The 19,367-nt window shown below is 32.2% G+C and overlaps 1 protein-coding gene and 1 long non-coding RNA gene across 4 annotated transcripts in view; one reads left to right on the forward strand and one right to left on the reverse strand.

The window, feature by feature from the left end:
* LOC145280032 (uncharacterized) overlaps positions 1 to 14,981 on the forward strand; it is a 51,940-nt gene extending 36,959 nt beyond the window's left edge. The window contains exons 2-3 of the long non-coding RNA XR_013868529.1: positions 11,024 to 11,121; positions 14,525 to 14,981. This is a non-coding gene — a long non-coding RNA (uncharacterized LOC145280032). The remainder of the gene's footprint in view (positions 1 to 11,023; positions 11,122 to 14,524) is intronic.
* Positions 1 to 19,367, reverse strand: part of LOC145280030 (WD repeat-containing protein 13-like) — a 443,316-nt gene that overhangs the window by 271,337 nt on the left and 152,612 nt on the right. For all 3 annotated transcript variants that reach the window (XM_080131693.1, XM_080131690.1, XM_080131691.1), the window contains exon 3: positions 1,927 to 2,015. In XM_080131693.1, the coding sequence (XP_079987819.1) occupies positions 1,927 to 2,015 (89 nt within the window). The remainder of the gene's footprint in view (positions 1 to 1,926; positions 2,016 to 19,367) is intronic.

The following is a 19,367-nucleotide window of genomic DNA, read 5'->3' on the forward strand; positions in this document are numbered from 1 at the left end:
ATTTTGCCAGATTTTAGTACAGAGAGGCTGAAAATACTCAAAGGTGGTGTCTAGTAGCCATTCAAACTATGTGTATGTGTATCTAGCTTTTAGACTTTGTCATTGGTCAGTTGACCTTCAGATGTAACTTTTCTTTCATGGGGATTGATAAATGTAGCAAATTTGAAAAAATTAGTATCGTACATGGTATTTGCTCCCTCTCCCTCCAATTTGTTGATTTGACATGGAATGAGCCATCTATAATATAAATCCCACTTGTCTGTTTAAATGTATGTATGTCTGTAGGTCTGCCTAAAACTTTCAACAGAGGTGACGAATTTTCACAAGATCAGTATTGTTTTGAAGCTTGACCCTTCGGATGACAAATATCGAAAAATTGGCTAAAAATATTTATTCATTCACCCTCAACGGGGCACTTGTCTACAGGGAGGGGTCGCTTTTAATTGCTGATATTTTTTAAAGTCATCCCCTCTTTTCGATTGACTAGCCTTAATTTAAACCTACGTCATTTCTGGTTTGGCGATGGGCACAACAGCAAAGACGTCACTTTTTTTTTTTTCGTGTTCTTTTACTCCTTCGTGGTATGGATTCAAACCTGCTTGCCTACTACAATTTTTTTTTTTTTGCTCAACACACACCTTCAAACACCCAGGCTAGTATATATATATATATAAAATAAATAAATAAATAAAAACGACTAAGAGCCAAGTACATCCAAGAATGGAGTACTGTTGCCACATCTGGGTAGGAGCTGCTAGAAAGGACTTATCTGCCTTGATAGAGTTCAAAATAGACTTTGTAGCCTAGTAGGGAATGTCCTTTTCTCTTCCCTGCAACTTCTTTCTCACAGAAGAGATGCTGCGAGTTTGTCTCTGCTTTATCGTTATTTTCATGGCAAGCGCTCGACTGAGCTCCACTATGCCCCCCCATCGCCAAACTTTCACAAGAAACACTTGTCTAGCTAAAAACGCTATCAATAATTCCCTCCACTCTTTATCTGTGCCTCAACCTAAACGTAGATCCCATGAACAAAGCTTCTTTCTCAAAACTGCCTTCCTGTGGAACTGTCTTCCGTTTTCCTGCTTTCCAGCTGACTAAAATATGGTGGTCTTCAAGTCCAACGCAAACAAGTTCTTGATGAGCCGTTCCCCTTAAGTTAACAAATTTACTGAATTTCCATTACTAATGATTACTATATTGTCCAATTTTACTACTGTACACTCTTTAACCTTTATCCTCGAGTGGCCTCTGGGTCTTGATAAGTGGTGATGCCCATGTAAAAAAAATCATAGGGTGATTTAATGTCAACTTTAGAGCCAAGCAAACTTAAGAGATTCTTCAGATTCAAATGAAAATCTTGCAATATGTAATCTTTGTTTCGAAATTGACATTAAATCACAATATAAATTTGATCTGTGATTTCATGTTTTCATAGTTCTATTGTAAATTGTGAAATAATCATTTAAAGGTTTGAATATTGAGCTTCACTTTTCATGTATCTTTGGGAATTGATTCCCATAAGAATCGATCTGATCTATATGAAAAAATTGTTTTTTTTTTAATTATATATATATATATATATATATATATATTTTTTTTTTTTTTTTCATTAAATAAAATAGACGTTTTTTTGTCTATTAATTCTGTTTTTAATCCTATCCAACTTCCAAATAACGGTCTTCAAAACTGGCAGGAATGTATATATGATGGTTGTATAATAATTTTAGTTTCCTAGATGTAAATCCACTGGAACTCCTATGTTTATCAAGACTTTTTGGCCTGATGATAGACTCTCTGAATAGAGACACCACAGAAACATGTATGCACATATGTAGCTAATAATGTTTGTATGAATAAATACACTGTGTGCATTTGTGTGTGTATGCTTGTTGCTGCAAAAGAGATAAGTACATAAATACTATATACCTTTGATCAGAGAATGCTGGGCTTCCATATCTGGCAGTAAGCAACTGGCTACGGAGACGGAGATATTCTTTCCGTACATTAGGATCTTGCTAAAAAGAGAGAAAAATGTTTGTTTTTTTCAGTAAATCATCAATGCCCCTTCATATAAACTTTCTATTATTTTTTATTTCCATTTATTAAATGTCATATTTGATGAGAGGAATAAAGAGCTCATTTCATTTAGTATTGAAATACCAGCTATTGGTTTATTATAACTATGCATATAAATTAACAACACTGAAAGTGCCTTGAATGCATCTTTTGAAAAGTACTAGTTTAAAAGCTGTTTTTAGGCAACCCCTGTGAATCAAATGTTGCTGCTTAATGTAAACAAACACATTCACTGGTTACAGTTCAACTAAATGAAGCAAATTGATTGGTTAAAAGACTAAACAATTTTTCTTCTACTTTAAAAAAAAAAAAAAACATTTTTTACATATTTAAAAAAAAAACTTAAAATCATTAGGGTTGCTTATTTTTTGTAATGAAAATTGTAAAAATACTCCTTTCAAACATTATAAAAACAACATTCTCTTCAATTTCTTTTTTATTTAAAAAATATAATTTACATGGAAAAACTTTATTATTATTATTATTATTAATAGCAGTAGTTGTATTATAATCTATACCACACCCAATATCTCGAGGGTGCTTGATCCCAAATTTGATTCAATTCTGACAAATAGTTTACAGTTGATTATTATAAGAAGAGTAGTACGATTTTCACTTATTATAGTCAATTCAATTTATTTGGCAAAAAATAAAACAATTGTGCTTCAAAAGAGTCAGATTTCATAAGACAGATCTGATATACCTCGCACCATTTGAGTAGCCAGCCTTTGATAACATCAGCAGTATCTCCATTCTTCCATCACAAGTAAATTTGTGAGATATGAACATTCTGGAATGAAACCATGTAGATGTAAGATAAGCCATAATTGCTTGCTTGAGCAAAATTTCCATGGATTCTGAGATGATAGAGATGAGGCTCATTGGTCTGTAATTCACTGAGTCTTCTTTGTCACTTTTTTTAAAGAGAGGGAAGATTCAAGCCATGCCCTAATTAACAGAAACAACTCTGATACTCAAAGAAAGGTTAAAAAGAGCTGCTAAATGTTCAGCTAGTTCAGGTGCAACAGCCCATAAAAGTGCTGAATGTAGTCCATTTGGATCTTGTCCCCTGTTCACATCCAAGAACAAAAGTTACTTCTTGACCTCATCCTGAGTAATGGCGATTGGCCACATTATTGGTGCTATCATACATAGCATTGCATATTCTCTGGTATCGCCATCTTTAAATAAATTTGCAAAAATATCAGCAAAGAGAAATACTTGTTGGTTTGCATGCTCAATGTTTTATTTCTTTGGAATTGTGTAGAGTTAAGATTTTGTTGTTCAACTTTTTTATGTGCGAGTGTAAAAAAACAATTTGGGTCATGACCGGCATCAAGAGCAAGCTGCCTTTCAAAGTTTTGTCTATTTATGCTGGAGATGTGATTAGGCTGTTTTCTGTAGACTTTGTAAACTTCCTCAGACAGTCTTTTGGTAATACCCCCATGCAGCATTTCTAAATTTTTGTTCACAAAAGAAATCTTCCTAGTAATCCATGCTTTGTGCTTCTTGTGTTTTAGCACTTGCAGAAGTACAGACATATCTGCAAAATACAACAGAAATTTCTTTATTCCTGCCCACATTGTTTCAACAGTTTGATACTCAGAGAGGCTATGCCAATCTAATTCATTGGAGGCTGTTTTAATTAGATCATGATTCATAACAGAAAATTCCCTTCTCTGCTTATCTGAGATGGGGTTGGGGGGTGGGGGTGCAAACGTGGTGTGCATGTAAAAGCTCAGAACTGCATGACGACTCTTGCCAAATGGAGGCAAAATTCGCAAAGAAATGAAACGAGGAGAACAGATAAACACAAGGTCAAGCATCAATGACTTCTGTCCAAATATGGTTCTTGTAAATTTTATATGAGACTGGTATAGAAAACATTCTTCCATCATCTCCAAAAGTGAATTATCAACATACACAATACACCAAGAACTCTGAATACTAAATTTTGTCTAATAAGTTTTGGTGTGTATAATTTTATTATTATTGTTATTGTAGTTGTTAGCCTATAAATTTGACAATTTATGTTGCTAAATGCTAAATTTGGTGCAATTTCAGTTAATATTTTTGGCACTTATCAGTGTTTAGTAGTAGCAGCAGTAGCATCAATAGTATTATAAGTAGTACTATACCTCTCTCTAACAAACCCAACACATCATGTGTCCTTCATGCTAAATCAGATGCTATTCTGATTAGTAGGTTTTGGATTCTATAAATGACCACCACACACAAGAAATACTCCATTATAATATTGTGGTTTCAAAATGTAATTTGCATATGAGAGGAGTGGCTAGTGATAAGGACAAGTTGTGGAAGAGAAGGAATCAAGTGTTTGGCAGCTAGGATAACACATCGACGTTAAGATGTTAAGCTAATAATGAGAATGTTGTGGGAGTGCTCTCAATTTTTTTTTTTTTTTTTCTTTTTAGATTACAAATTATTTTGTAAGGAAAAGTAAAGTTGATATGACCATGTTGAAAGTCGGACTATTTGAGAATTAGAGTCATTATGTTACAGAGAAGTTTTAATTACGAGACAAGAGTCAGATTTTTTTTTACAGATGGCATTGGCATGGTTTGGAGAATTGTTTATACTATGCGAGAGTTGCACTTTTGAGAATTGGTGCCGTCAAGTTATGGAGAAGATTAAGTTACGATTCAAGCTTGACTTTTTATGAAAATGTCATCGTCATATTATAGAGAATTTTAAAAAAAGGATTCAAGAGTCGGACTTTTTTAAGAAATGGCGTCATAATTTTATGGAGAAGATAACGTTGATATGTAATTATTTAAAAGCTACATCTTTGTATATTAAAACATCAATGAGACCGTGATCCTAACAAGGTAAAAAATAAAATATTTTAAAAGTAATAAAATAATTTTATGATGAAACACACATAATTTTGGGATATGTTAATTACTGTGACATGAGAATTAAGCAAGTACCATTGGTTTTACTTAAAATTCAATATTTTTATTTTGGCTCTAATAACGAAGAAGCACCAAAATAATTTTATGACTTTTAAAATGTTTTTGACTCATAATGAGGGTATGACACACTATCACAAACTTGCATTTGATTCTTCGCCGCCATCTTTGTTACTAGGAATTACTTAACACTCAAGATCGAAACTGCATTTGATTCTTTGCCACCATCTTTGTTGAACATAATGTGTCAACACTTAACAATAACACACGTCTTTTGTTGTAGGCAAATTTAAAATATACAATACATTATGAATAATTTGTTTCAGTTGATTCTTGAATCAACAGAACAGCAATATCGTGGAGAATAAAATATAGACTTTTTTTTTTTCACGTACACCTATTTTTATAAATATAAGCTGTACCTACCCAGTACAGTTTGAGAGGCAATGAAGTCACTTTTTTTTATTTGTTAGAAACCGTATTTTTACTGTTTGCTGATTTCATTTTTAAAGTTAGATTTTCTTAATGTATTAATTAAAAAAAATAAATTGGTACGTTAGATGGAAGAAACATCAACTTGGACAAATAATCTTGAGCAACAATCACATTTAAATATGGAGAAAAAATTACTCTAAAATAACAATACAGCTGTTCTTCAGATGCTACACTTCAATTTCTTGTTCTCTGTCAGTGGAGGAGAAATCCTTCACGACTGAGACAATTTTTATTTTTTGTTCCTTTTCTCCACGTTAAAAAACGACCCTGGTGTCTAACTCTGTCCCGTGGGGAGACATTGTAAATAGGAACAATACAGCTGAAAAAAAGATATTCTTTAAAACAGTGAAAATAATTGAATGTGAATTTTGAATTGAAAGGTATGTTTAATTTCAGAAGAGTTTCCAAGTCTTGAACTACAAAATTTTGCAAATGAAGAGCAAAGATCTTTCTCATATGGGCATCAAAAATTATGTTCGGGAATTCTAAAACATTCAATATTTTTATGGAGCAATTCCAGTTTCTGATTGGTTACTAGCAAAACGTGGCTTCATTTGATTGGTCAGTTCCTATCACCAGTATCTATAAGTAGAACCTTCCAATTTTATTTAATCAAACCCTTTTTATTATATCAAAAATATTGCAACAATAAATCTATGTGCTAAGGACAGTAGGCCAACAAACAACGTAAATAATTCTCTTTAAATGTCATCTTTAATTACATGAAAAAGCATATAAAAAAAAAATGGCATATTTATATATTATTAAAAGATTATGGTGTTTGTTAAATTATCTATTCATATGCAAATACAAACATGCTTAGTTAATAAAAAAAAAAGGAATAGGAAAAGAGTACACTATTAAAGCAGTAGTTTTTAATATCTGAGTTTGAATTTTAAGTAAGTCTAAAGGATTTTCTTTTAAGACTGGATATGTAGTTTATAAATTTAAAGAAATTACCATAACAATAAATCATTTCATAAATATTTATTTTTTTAAACTAAGTGACCTTTTCTTTATAAGCCACACACATACACTATATATATATATATATATATATATATATATATATGTGCATGTGTGTGTGTGTGTGTGTGTGTGTGTGTGTGTGTGTGTGTGTGTGTGTGTGTGTGTGTGCATGCATGTGTGTGTGTGCATAATAAAAACGTCAGTTTTTTCCCCTCTGGACCAAAATACCGCAGGTTTACAATAACGGATGCCACATACGAATTTATTATGTTTACACTATTAGCCAATATCTTATGTAACTATATAACAACATTTTAGACACATTAATTTGTTATAATAAAACCTTAAATTTAATCCTAGGAGTGACATTATCATCGCAATCACCTACAGACGAAGTAGTTTGCAATTTTCCCCCTAATCACTAAGTCCTCCCACCGTTCCCCACCTACACTGTAATATATATAAATAAAATATTCAGCATTGTTTCAAAGCAAATTATTTTTGCTTAAAAACAATTTTTTGCCAAGCAAAACAATATGCAAATACATCCATTATAATTATTTACTCTCTTGTGCAAATACTCATTAGTATATTATTTAAAAAAAAAAAAAAGCAAAAAACTTTTCTATTTTCTAATATAAATAAAACAGTACATGTGCATATGCGTGTGTAATTGAAAATATTTAACCGATAAACTCAAACTATCGGTCACCTAATACTGAAATTAACAGGAAAGAGTAATCATACACCAAGGATGGTTTATAACAAGTAAAACCTTTGTTAGGATGGATGAATAACGTATATGAGCCAGTTGAAATACAAAATGTTCATTTTCAACTTGCTGACATATTTAATTTTCTTTCAGCACATGCTCAAATTCAATTCATTTCTTCAAGTCATTTAATATTAAATCTTTCTTATCTATCTTTTGATAGCAACATCAATAGTGAACACAGCTGGAGCGCTAAATGTTTCGGCTTCAATTCTAGCTGATGGCACCCAAGTAATTTTTTTTTATTTTAAGTTTTGAAATCAGTACTATATATTAGGTACAGTATATATTTAAAGAGAATTGGCTCTGCAATAATAAATATGAAATTTGCATGAATTAAATTACATTTAAGTATATTTTGCAATCTGGCAAGACTGAGCACCTCCTCTCCCACTAGTTTTAGATATTTTTCTTTGTAATAGCTATAAAGTGGAGTGGTAGGAGCTAGGTAAAGATGGAAACTAAAATACCCAGTACCAACATCATTCAAGGAGTGGATATAAAGTAATTATATTAAAAAAATATTTATTCATATCATTTGGATTCTGCAGACTGTTTTCATTTTGAGTGTTATTCTCACATTTTGGTCAATGTAATCTCCAACCTTCAGGTGTAGCTTATTGAACTCAGCAATCATTCTATTGAACTCAATCTGCAACAAATTTCAAACAGAACCCTTTAGTTAAACCACAATGGTAGCATGCTCTTGTTTCATTTTTAAGTGTTGCCTACACTGAGGATTGAAGCTTCAACCCCCAGAAGAGTAACTTACAACTGAATATTACCAAGTACTTTATTCATTCTGCTATGGGTTCTTCCATACAGATTCCAGAGTTCGAAAAGATACACCTGAAGAAGGTCGAAGGTTACAATAACCGAAACATTGCGAAAATAACACTGAAGATGAGAACAGTAGTCTGAAGATGAGAACAGTAGTCTGAAGATTCCAAAAATTACAAATCTTCAATCCTCATCTCAAAAATTACCCCAAAATTCTCATGATGTAGTATTACAAAAGGCTATGTTTATGTGTTTTTCAGTATAATAGTTAACAATTTTGTTAACTTTGTATTAAAATATTTAAAAGTCTCCAGGAAGGATACAATGAAAATCTTGAATGTGAATGTTGTCTTGAATTTACAGAAATTTATTATCTTCATTATCTAAATAAGACTAGTGATATTTTGTCAAGTTCTAATCTCAAAATCCATTTTCTAGGTGCATCAAAGATGATCACCGATTTTGTGTACTTTCACAACAAATCGGTTCAAACAACTACACTGACCTGAAACTGGCAAATTCAGGTCTCTTCATTGAAAATGAATATCCAGCACTTCACTTATAAGGAAGTGCCCTGAATCTGCTGGTCTGAGGTCACAGTAGCTGTCTAAGTTGATACAATGCAAAAGTATCTAAGATTGGCAATGAGGGCAATGCATCACTGAAAAACTCCCTTAATGCATCTAGAAAATGTGTATTGGGACTAAAACTTCACAAATTCAAACCATTTATTTATTTCTTTTTCAACAATGGAGATCCAATCTACTCTTGAAACAAGCCGAGCGTGCATGGTCTGCCTCCACAAGTGAAAAATTTACTTTGACCTTGACGAATGTTTGTCTAAAATGTTTTTAAAAATCCAAGCGTGATTAAGGAAAGTGCAAACAAATAAATAAATAAACAATTTGGGGGCAATTTAACCTCTATAATGCCCTTGGGGAGGGGGGGGACCAGAGTTATCTCAGAAAATCCGTTCTGGCAAAAATTTACTTTCACCATGACTAACGTTTGTGCAAAATCTAGAAAAAAATCCAAAGCGTGGTTATTGAGAAAAATGTGAATAAATGAACCGGAGTGAATTACTAGGTCCCATCCCTCCTTTGTCGGGGGGGATCAACAATTTGTTTTCTCAAATTGTTTCTGCATTCTATGCAGCTTTTTTATTATTGAAAATTTTTCACCATAGTTATGTATCATTAGTTAATCTTGGATTAAATGAATATTTATGAGAGAAAAAAAAAAATGCTTCGCCAGTGTTCATGCTAATATTCATATTCATATAAAATACGGTTTAAAATCGGTGAATTAAAAAAAAAAAAAAAAAACAAATAAGAAAGAAAACATCTTAGATTAAAAAAATAAGAAAAAAAAAGTGTATCAATGGCTACAGCAAAAAAAATAAAAAATAAAATAAAATCTTATTATGGAACTAGTTTTAGGAATTCATTTTATAGCGTTGACTTTCGATTTGTTTTCTGCTTTCCTGTTAACACTTGAAATAGTCTTTTCTTGCAGTCCTGTTCTTGCTAATTTTTGTTTGGCTGCACATATGTTTATAAGTAAATAAATGTATTATTTGTATTATTCACACTTATGGTGTTTCTGAATTTTGGAGATGAGGATTATTTGTATAATTTGAGTTCTTTGGACTACTTGAAGATCATTTTCATGTTTTTAGTCGATGTAACCTCCGACCTTCTTCGAGTGTGTCTTGTTCAGATTCCCGAGTATGACAGAAACATTCCGACAAGATACATCTGAAGAAGGTCGGAGGATACATCAACCGAAAATTTGTGAAAATGACACTCAAGATGACAGTAGTTTGAAAAATCCAAATAATACATTCAGACTATTGTTTTGATCTTGGATGCTATTTTGCCCAATGTAACTTCTGACCTTCGGGTGTATCTTGTCGAATTTGGAATTGTTTATGCCAAACCCGGGAATCTGTAGGAAATAACATCCAAGATGTGAACCGTTCAAATAATACAAACTAACGGGACCTGTGGAAATTCCACAGTGGCATCTTTCATATGTAATATATTGCTGCTGGGCATTCTGTGGACGTTCAGTATGCGATAATATTGTAGCCCTTTTGTTAAAACTGTAAAAGTATTTATCTAAGTTAATCTGGTTAAAGTAGTGTCAGAATATATCTGATTATTACGGTTTATCTCCAGTATCCTTATCGGAGTTTGTGACATATTTCCGTTCTATGGACGCTCGACGCAATCCCCACGATACCATTATACGATCTTTAGAGAAAACAAACCTTTGGATTCTAGCAAGAAGATCAAAAACGTATGCTCAAAAGCAACATTTTTTTTTTGCAGTATGTCTTTGGTGATCGGGAGATCCTATTTATTAAAAAGGCAGATAGAAGATGATAACTTACTACAAACATTAAATTAGCATATCTATATATTAATTTAATGTTTGTACTATGTTATCACCTATCAGCCTTTTTAATAAATAGGATCTCCCGATCGAATAATTTATAATCTGGAAACTGTGACACACATACATACGTACATGCTAAAGGTACTACAGCATTAATATACACATTATCAATCCTGGTATACCAAATTCGGAAAATAAATAAATTCATGTTCATTTTAAATTGAAGAAAATTAGATAAAAAAGAAACTTCGGAAATCAGGCTAAAGAGTAAAATATTCTTTCTAGACTATTATGTACATATTCCTAAAATATATTTTGTAGTAACTTCCATGAAGATCTGATTTGATTCGTTAGCGCAGTTAAAGAATTCATTTTAAGAAAGTATCCTTTTGTCTGAACAAGTGCTAAAAAAAAAAAATGACTGTAATTTTAAGTTTAAAATTATTTAAAAGCAAGCACATCTGTAATAACCATTAATTTTAAATATCAGCTATCATTGAAATATTTCAACCTGTTCTTTAAATCATGCTGATGTGATACGATAATACTTTGAATTATTTAATTCCTTGAATCTTTTTTTTTTTTTTTTTTCATGCAGCGATGCGTTCTATTTCTCTGAATATTGTTCATGAGTTCATGGTCACATGAGGAGTAGAATGGGGAGGAAGAAAAGGCACAACTGTATGAAAGCTACAAGTGAGTCGCTGTCGTTCTCTCTCTTTCTCTCCACTTTGAAATTGCCCTCTGCCGACTATTAAAAATGCTATTCTAAAAACGCTCTCAAATGCTATCCTATTGCATTCTGCCATTTTTATAAAACAGGAAACAACTTTCACTCAGTTTTTTTTTTTATATGAAAGGGAAAAACAGATTACCTGTTTAAAAAGTTATGTCGGCATGGTAGTCGTTTTTCCTATGTAATAGTTTTGAGAAAAAAAAAAGCTATGATAGAAATCATACAAAAATAAATGAAAATATTTATTTGCACAAAATATGAAAATCCATAATGAACAATAAATTGCTGAGTATTCTTCAGATCAATAAACCATTTAATATTTAACAAAATATTAATATTAAATTTAAAAGTTCATGAGAACCGTTTTCAACCAACAAATTTTAAAAGCCTATATTTGAAATATCAGTAAGTTTTATTGGATATCCTGCTGGTCTGGCAGACTGAGAGTAGGCTCAAGGCATTCCATAAGATAATGTCGATCGAGAGGTAATCATAGTTTAGTCAATTCTCAATAGTCCTCTGTGTAGTACATCATTAATAGATTAAGACAGTTTAGGAACGCCCACATAGCAGGACCAATCACCACACTCGCCTCCACACCAATCGGTTAGAATACAATACTTTCAAGAACGCTGGCGTATTTTGATCCATTTGTTTTCTAGGGGTCCAATTAATTACTTGTTAGATATTAACTTATATTAATATATTATATTAAGTCTTATGGTCAGGCTTTATGTTGCAAGTGAAACAATCCCATTTGCGAGTAATTTTTTAAAATGGTGACTATTATTAATAAAACGCTTATCTTTTTGCGATTGTGTTTCTTTCACCAACAATCTTCCAAAGCTCATTACTTAATGAAAAAATGTCTTTTCAACCTCTATTTCTTTCCTTTTTTTTTTTTTTTTTTTTTTAATACAAACGAGCAAAGCTAAATGATTTAAACAATAGAAGTTTAAGAGAACAATATTATCTTCTTTTAATAAAGGCTGTTAAAAAAAAAAACATCTGAATAATTTAGAGTTTTGTACCTTAAGGTACAAAACTCTAAATTATTCAGATGTTTTTTTTTTTTAACAGCCTTTATTAAAAGAAGATAATATTGTTAACACAAGAAATTTTTGGCCTTTTTTTCTTGAAAGATGAAATTTGACGTTAAAAATCCTGAAAAAAATGACTAGATTTTGTATATTGTTGGTGTGAATTTATTAAAAATAAGTACTTTTTTCGAAAAAAACACTAAAAAACTGCAGGATGAAAGTGATATGGACACCAACTATAATTGTTTAGTGGTCCATATGTAAGTTTAAAGTGACCTTGTAACACATTTGGGACTTTATTGTTCCAATTTTCAAAATATGGGTATCTAACAAAAAAATTTAAAGATAAAAAATTAAAATTCAAAATTTTTTGTCGCGTCTGCCAAATGAAAAATGCCATAACTTGAGAAATACTTAAGGTAAAGATCTCATTTTTATGGCATTTGATCACAAATTTTATACTCACTAAAGATAAACTGATCCAAAGGCTGCTTGAAGACTTTGGATTTTGGCCTATTTCCACCCTTTTGCCCACTGTGTAGTGGTGACAGGAAAGCAAAAAATATTACACAAATTAACCCTCCTAACATTTCTTCCAACTACCGTACACGAGAAAATTGTCTTGGGAGAGAGAGAACCTCCTCCTCCACGTATGTCAATTATTAAATTATTTTTCAGGTCCAGACTGCTCGATAGCAGAAACTGGTTACTGGAAGTTACATCAAGAATAGTCCATCGTCAAAATCTGTAAGGGTGCCACCCCAACACTAAGTGAATTTTATTTAATTCTTAGTTAGCCTTGCTTGTAGTGAGAATTGAACCTTCAACTTCTGGAAGACTGTCACTTAAAACTGATTGTACTCGATTATTTTATCCATTGCTCCACATGGTTATGTGGTGCAATCAGTCGAGTAAATAAAGCATTCAGTTTGAAATCATGTATAGATTCTCAAGTTCGACAGAAAATTTCCCAAGTTTGAAAATATACACCTGAAGAAGGTTAGAGGCTATATTAGCTGAAACATTGTGCGAATAAAATCTAAGATGAGAACAGTAGTACGAATAATCGAAATAATACAAATTGTTAACGCATCTAAAAAATTACGCAACATAAAAGTAATTTAGTTTTTTAAAAATGCTTGATTTGTTGTTTTAATTGTATGGCATTCATCATAGGTGGGTTGAACTGGCTTCCTCCAGAGGAGGAAGTGTCAGGGTAATATTACAAATGTTATGTTAAATCAGTTGAATTACTTTTGTAAGATCAAAACTAAAACACTTCATTACAAACAATTTTGTATTGAACTTATAAAAAAAAAAGTAACAAAGAAAAAAACATTAAATTTGAATATTTTTTTTACTTTAACAGATTTGTTGAAATCCAACTATATTTGGTACATGGAAACTGAATGAAAAATAAATATCAATGTTCAATAATATGAGAGGGGGGCACCGAGATTATAGTCTCATCAGGAGGCGTGATCCTGAATGTTCTAACACTAACTAGACATTAACCTCCTTCCCATTTTTGTCTGTAATCTTATCTCAAAGATAATATCTAAACAATCCACTGATTATTCCTGGATTGAAAAGGGGCAGCGCTGAGCAAGGAGTATGTTAGAGTTATTGACACTTTTTTTAGTTGCATTAAAGTCTGCTTAATGGGGATAAAACAAAGACTTGAACATTAATGACTGAAACTTGGTGGACAAGACAGGATAGAGTACCAAATATGGTTCACTTGCAGAAAGTATAGTGATTTTTTTTTTTTTTTTTTTTTACCATTCCATGCGTTGCAATGTTTGTCAGCTTGTATGTTGAAAGCTTTCATTTCTCTGAACTACCTTTTATTCATTCTCTTTTTGTCGTTTTTATTTTTATTTACATTTTTTATAACAGAAAATTTCCAGAAAAGATGTTTAGAAATGTTTAAGGCGTTTAATAGATTTTTTTCCATTGTTATTCCTACTATTATATTGCTTTTAAGTGTCCTACTGTTGTGAAAAGTTATGGTTTAACATAATATTGCTTCTGTATGTTAAAAAAAAAAAAAAAAAAATCATTGCTAGTTTTATATGCACCACACGTATAGCAGAGTTTATCTTTTATGTAGGCATATTGTATATGTTAGGCAATCATATACATATTTGAGTTGATTTTTTTTTTTTTTTCAAAAATTCCAGTTTCTTTACTTATTTTTCTTATTCAACTAAAATATTTTATTTTGATTAGTTTTCTTAAAAATGTTGAACATTTGCAAACCAATTGTTAACTTATTTTCTTTGTCTTGTTATTAAAATTATGTTCTATTATAACATTTAAGCTACATATGTAACAGAGCATGGATGCACACATAGCAGCAGCAACAGCCAACATATGCAAATGACCGAGCCGTGTGAGAGGTGACTTCACAGTGAGGAAGAAGGAAAGAAAAAGATTATCAAAAAAGAAAAAATTGGCCGGAAGGTGAGAAACAGAGGTGTTACATACGTCACCAAGATCGACAGGGAAAGACGTGTCCTAAACATTGCTGGACAAAGAATATCACGTGTATGACATGGCACTCTTGTTAAGCACATTAGGATATGAAAAAACTTTTGAATAAGAGAAAAGGCGTTATTTTGGAAGTACCTGGCAATAAATGTCTGTTTCAACTGAAAACAAAAAAATGAGTCGAGTTCTTTCCTCGTTTTTGTTTCTTTGCGACTGTCTGCATACAATGTGTGGGTCCTGAGTGTTGACACATAACCACTGCATTACACATACTTTTCCATAATCTTACAGAAAGATAAGTAAATATATATTAATAAATCTGATCAGAATAAGATCTGAATTGTGTCTATTCACTCGTGTCCCGATAAAGGTAAACTTAGACACAAGGTTAGTTTTTCATCTGGAGAAAATCCAGCTCCTCAAAAAAAAAAAAAAAAAAAAAAAAAAAGGAGCACGCTGGATTGAAACTAAAATAAAAATTATTTCAGTCAAGAAAGATTTCTCCTATACAGACCAAGTGACAAAAAAAAAAAAAAAAAAATGTATCAGAACAGATACTACCCTTTGTTACTAGCCAAAAGACCAAGGTTGGTTGGTTGGTTGTTTTTGTTTTACGGCATATCAACCCTTTTCGGGTTATTTAATGCCGAATCCAAAGATTTTGAAGAAAAATTTTTTTAATGGAATATATTTGTTGTTTTCACGTCGGTTTCTATTTAACCCATAGTTGATACCCTAACAGGTACTATCACTCCGGGTCAGAGTGGACCTGGGAGCAACGGTAATTAAAGGGTGGCTCCACACTCACCAAAGCCCACAAGCTGGGGCCTCACCACTGGATATAGTTTAAGGTCATATCCAGGGCCCCCATTGAGTGACTTTTACCCTCTGCAGGGGGGCAGTTGGCGTATTCTAATGCCCCACCGATAGGGCCAAAAGACCAAGGAAAGATTATTTATATTATTCAGACTACTATTCTCATCTTGGATGTTATTGTCATGTTTCAGCGAATGTAACCTTTGACCTTCAAGTACATTTTTTTAAACTCAGGAATCTTTATATCAAACTTCAAAATCTGTATACAATTTCTGACTTAACCTTTGTTTAATATAGAAGGTAGATTATTCTCGTTCCATCAGCTATGACTGTGTAGAAATATTAAATAAGTAATTTCTATTTGATTCTTAGGATTACTTGTACTGAGGATTGAACTTTTAACCTCCAAAAAACTGTCACTTAAAACTGATTGTTACTCAATGCCTTTATTCATTGTGCCACGGGTCCATGTGAAATGGAATAAAGTTGGGGGTTACATCAAAAATAACACTGAGAACAGCAACTTCATATTACAAATTGTGTGGATTTAAATTTGCAGTGTAAACATTTCCATGGCATATATTTTCTAATGTACATGCAAGGCTTCAAAAGACACCAACACAACATTTTCTTAACCATATAGCTAACCATGACTTGTTCAAAGTCTAAGAATTATCACAAGAATCAGAAAAACGAGCGATGGATTTAAATTTACTAAATCACTCCAATAACATCTTGCAATAAAAAGATCTGCGCAGGAGAAAACAACTTGATTCTCCTTTAAAAGACATTTTATTCTTGAAATATTGGAAAAAGTTTGAAATATATATCAATTACAATAGAAAAATTTATAATTAAAATATTGCAGCATTAAGAATTGATTATATATGTTATAAATAGAATTTTAAAAGTTTAATGCTGCAATATTTTAAGTTATAAATTTATTAATATTTTTACTAGAATATCTTGTCCTTTTCTTTTCCAGTTTTAACAAATAGTCCTTTACTTTTCATGTTTAAGCTTAACCATATGACTTTTCATTCTCGCATATTTCTATTGTAATTCATGATTTTTCCAGGCTTCCAATGAATTCATGTGTTCTTTGTTTCATTTCAGTCTTACTTTTTTGCCCCCATAAACATAACATACACATATGTAATACCAATGTATGGCATTTGTCTGCTTTCAACAAAATCCCCCAATTATCTCCCTTTCATTCTGTCTGTTTCACTTGTTAGTTCTCTTTTCGTGACAGCAGTGAATTAGCACCAACACTAGTTGTTCAAGCGACGTGATTGCTATGGAAACCAGTCATAAAAAGCGTTGCTCACCTCCTTTCGTTTTTTTTTACGATTTTGAACATCAGTAAAATCATCATAACTTGTTTTACTGAACGAAAATTGAAAAAAATTTTTTCACAATATAGCTGAGAAGGTCATCTATAAGCTGTAATAATTGTTTGAAACTTGGTCGAAAAATGAGTGAGCGGTGAAGCTTTTAACGCAGTTCTAAATGGCTAAAACTGCTACAACCATATATTTAAACAGCAGTGTTTTAATGATAACCCTGAAAATAACATCTCATGTTTCAGAATTTTTGAGATGAGGACTGATAATTGGTATTATTTTAAACAATTTTAACTAAAAATCACTTCGGACAAGGCATGAAGCCATTTGATGTAAGGAGTTAACGAAAGATCCCAAAGACAGGAGATAGTTATTGATCTCAGTTTTGAAAAGACCAAGGCTATGGGTAGAAGAAAAACAGTTAGTAAAAAGAAGTTTGCAGTTCTTGGATAAAAAACTACTAGAATAGGAAGCTATATAACAAAACAATGAATTGATGGAGACCACTAGACCAGCGAGTCAAACAAGCTGGAATAAAGGAAGCAGGAAATAGATCAGACAATTCTGAAAAACACATGCCATAATAGTATTTATAAAAAAAAATAAAAGTTTGGATTATTCTAACTACCCTTCTCATCTTGAATATCATTTTCACAATTTTTCGGACAATGTAACCTCTGAGCTTCTTCAGGTGCATTTTGTTGAACCTGGAAATCTGTGAGCATCGCATTTTTGAGATTTTGCAAAAAAACTTTTTATTTTCGTCTACTCCTATGTAAATTCTGATCCATCCATCATTGATGAAATGGATCGAGTTCTTCCAGTGTCGTCAAACATATCACATTAATAAGTTGGCTGTCAGTGGAGGCAAGTGTGGTGAGCGGCATCTCCCAAGGGCTATTTTTCTACCAAATTTTCTTCATTCTCTACGTCAACGATATGTTGTGGATGAGCAGGTGCTTCATTTTGCAGACAACAGGAAAGTTACTGTTCCACACAATCATTATGAAACACTACCAAAAGGATTGAATCAAATCTCTAAATGGTCACTGGACAAGGTCATGGCCTATAAATACTTAAAAGTGCAGTAATTTGATGGCAGGCATTTCTTTTTATGCTTCTTTGTTGAGAATTGTTGTGCTGGTAAACTAATGAACAATCATCCACAAAGAATTTGCATGTGATGATTGGCAAATAACGCTTGAATGGTTTTCTTACTTATCTGTAGATTCCTCATCAATCTGTCCATCAAAATATTTCTCTTTCTATACGTGTCTTTAGTTCGATCTTTAGTGGAGTATGGAGTTCAGGCTTGCAGCTCATGCCTGATGAAGGACATTCTTTACCTCAAAGATGTACAACAGAACAAGCATGGCAACGGGGCAGGGATCTCATCAAGAATGTGCTCACTTATGCAGAATGGCTTCTACAGCTGAGCCTACTTACATTTCACATTATTTGGGTTCTTTGGACTACTATTCTCATCTTAAATGTTATTTTCATAATGTTTCAGTCAGTGTAACCTGACCTTCTTTTGGCATATCTTGTTGAAGTAAGGAATCTTTCTGTCTAGATTAGAAATCTGCACAATCTTTTGAACAGAACCCTTTTTTTTTTTTTTTTTTTTTTTAAATCACTGAGGATAACATGCTCTCGGTTTGTTAGCCATGACAGAAGTTCTAATTCGCAATTGATTTTTTAATGTTACCTGCACTGAGGATTCAGCCTTCAGAAGAGTGTAATATTACAACTGAATTTTACCAGCTACTTTATCCACTACATCACGGGTCCTTGCAGACTACAAAGAATCAAACTAATATGAATAATCAATCCTAAAATTCAGAAAGCTACTTATATTTGAACAGCAAAAACTAACATACAACACTATGAATGGGAAAGTCAATCTACCTCTTATTTTTTTTTTTTTTTTTTTCATCGGTTATAGTCAAGATTGACAATTCTTTTTTACTTCTGGTTTCTACGAGATGACGATGACAAGCAATATATAGTTCCTTCTGATTAATGAGTATCTACCTCTCAGATAGCATGAAAGCACCCCCTCTTCCTCATGTTAGAAATGGCTTTGTTGTCTGCTTGACCATGTCTAATTAGCCAGCCTATTGGACAACAGAAACCGGAAGTCAAAATGGGCAGACAATCTTGACTATAGTCGTTTAACCATATCTGCAGCCATCATATGCACAAGCAAAAGGCTACTTATTCTGTTCACAGCAAGGATTACTGTACACACAATAACCCTTATTCTGAGAGGCTTCCAGGCCTTGATAAATGGTGACTTCATATAGATGGGTAAAGAAAGGATATAATCTAGTAGCCCATCACAAGCACATTCAAGAAAGCATTGGGTAAGTATTTTGTGGCTAAATATACTTATACATGACTTTACTACAACTTGCATTTTTTTTTTTTTTTTTTTTTTTTACATGGCATGACACATTTTTCTGCTTTGTTACCAATAAATTTTCGTTTGATTCTCAAGAATTACTTTCC

This window comes from Euprymna scolopes, chromosome 7 (genome assembly GCF_053919585.1).
Source record: "Euprymna scolopes isolate OS-2025 chromosome 7, ASM5391958v1, whole genome shotgun sequence".
NCBI lineage: Eukaryota > Metazoa > Mollusca > Cephalopoda > Sepiida > Sepiolidae > Euprymna > Euprymna scolopes.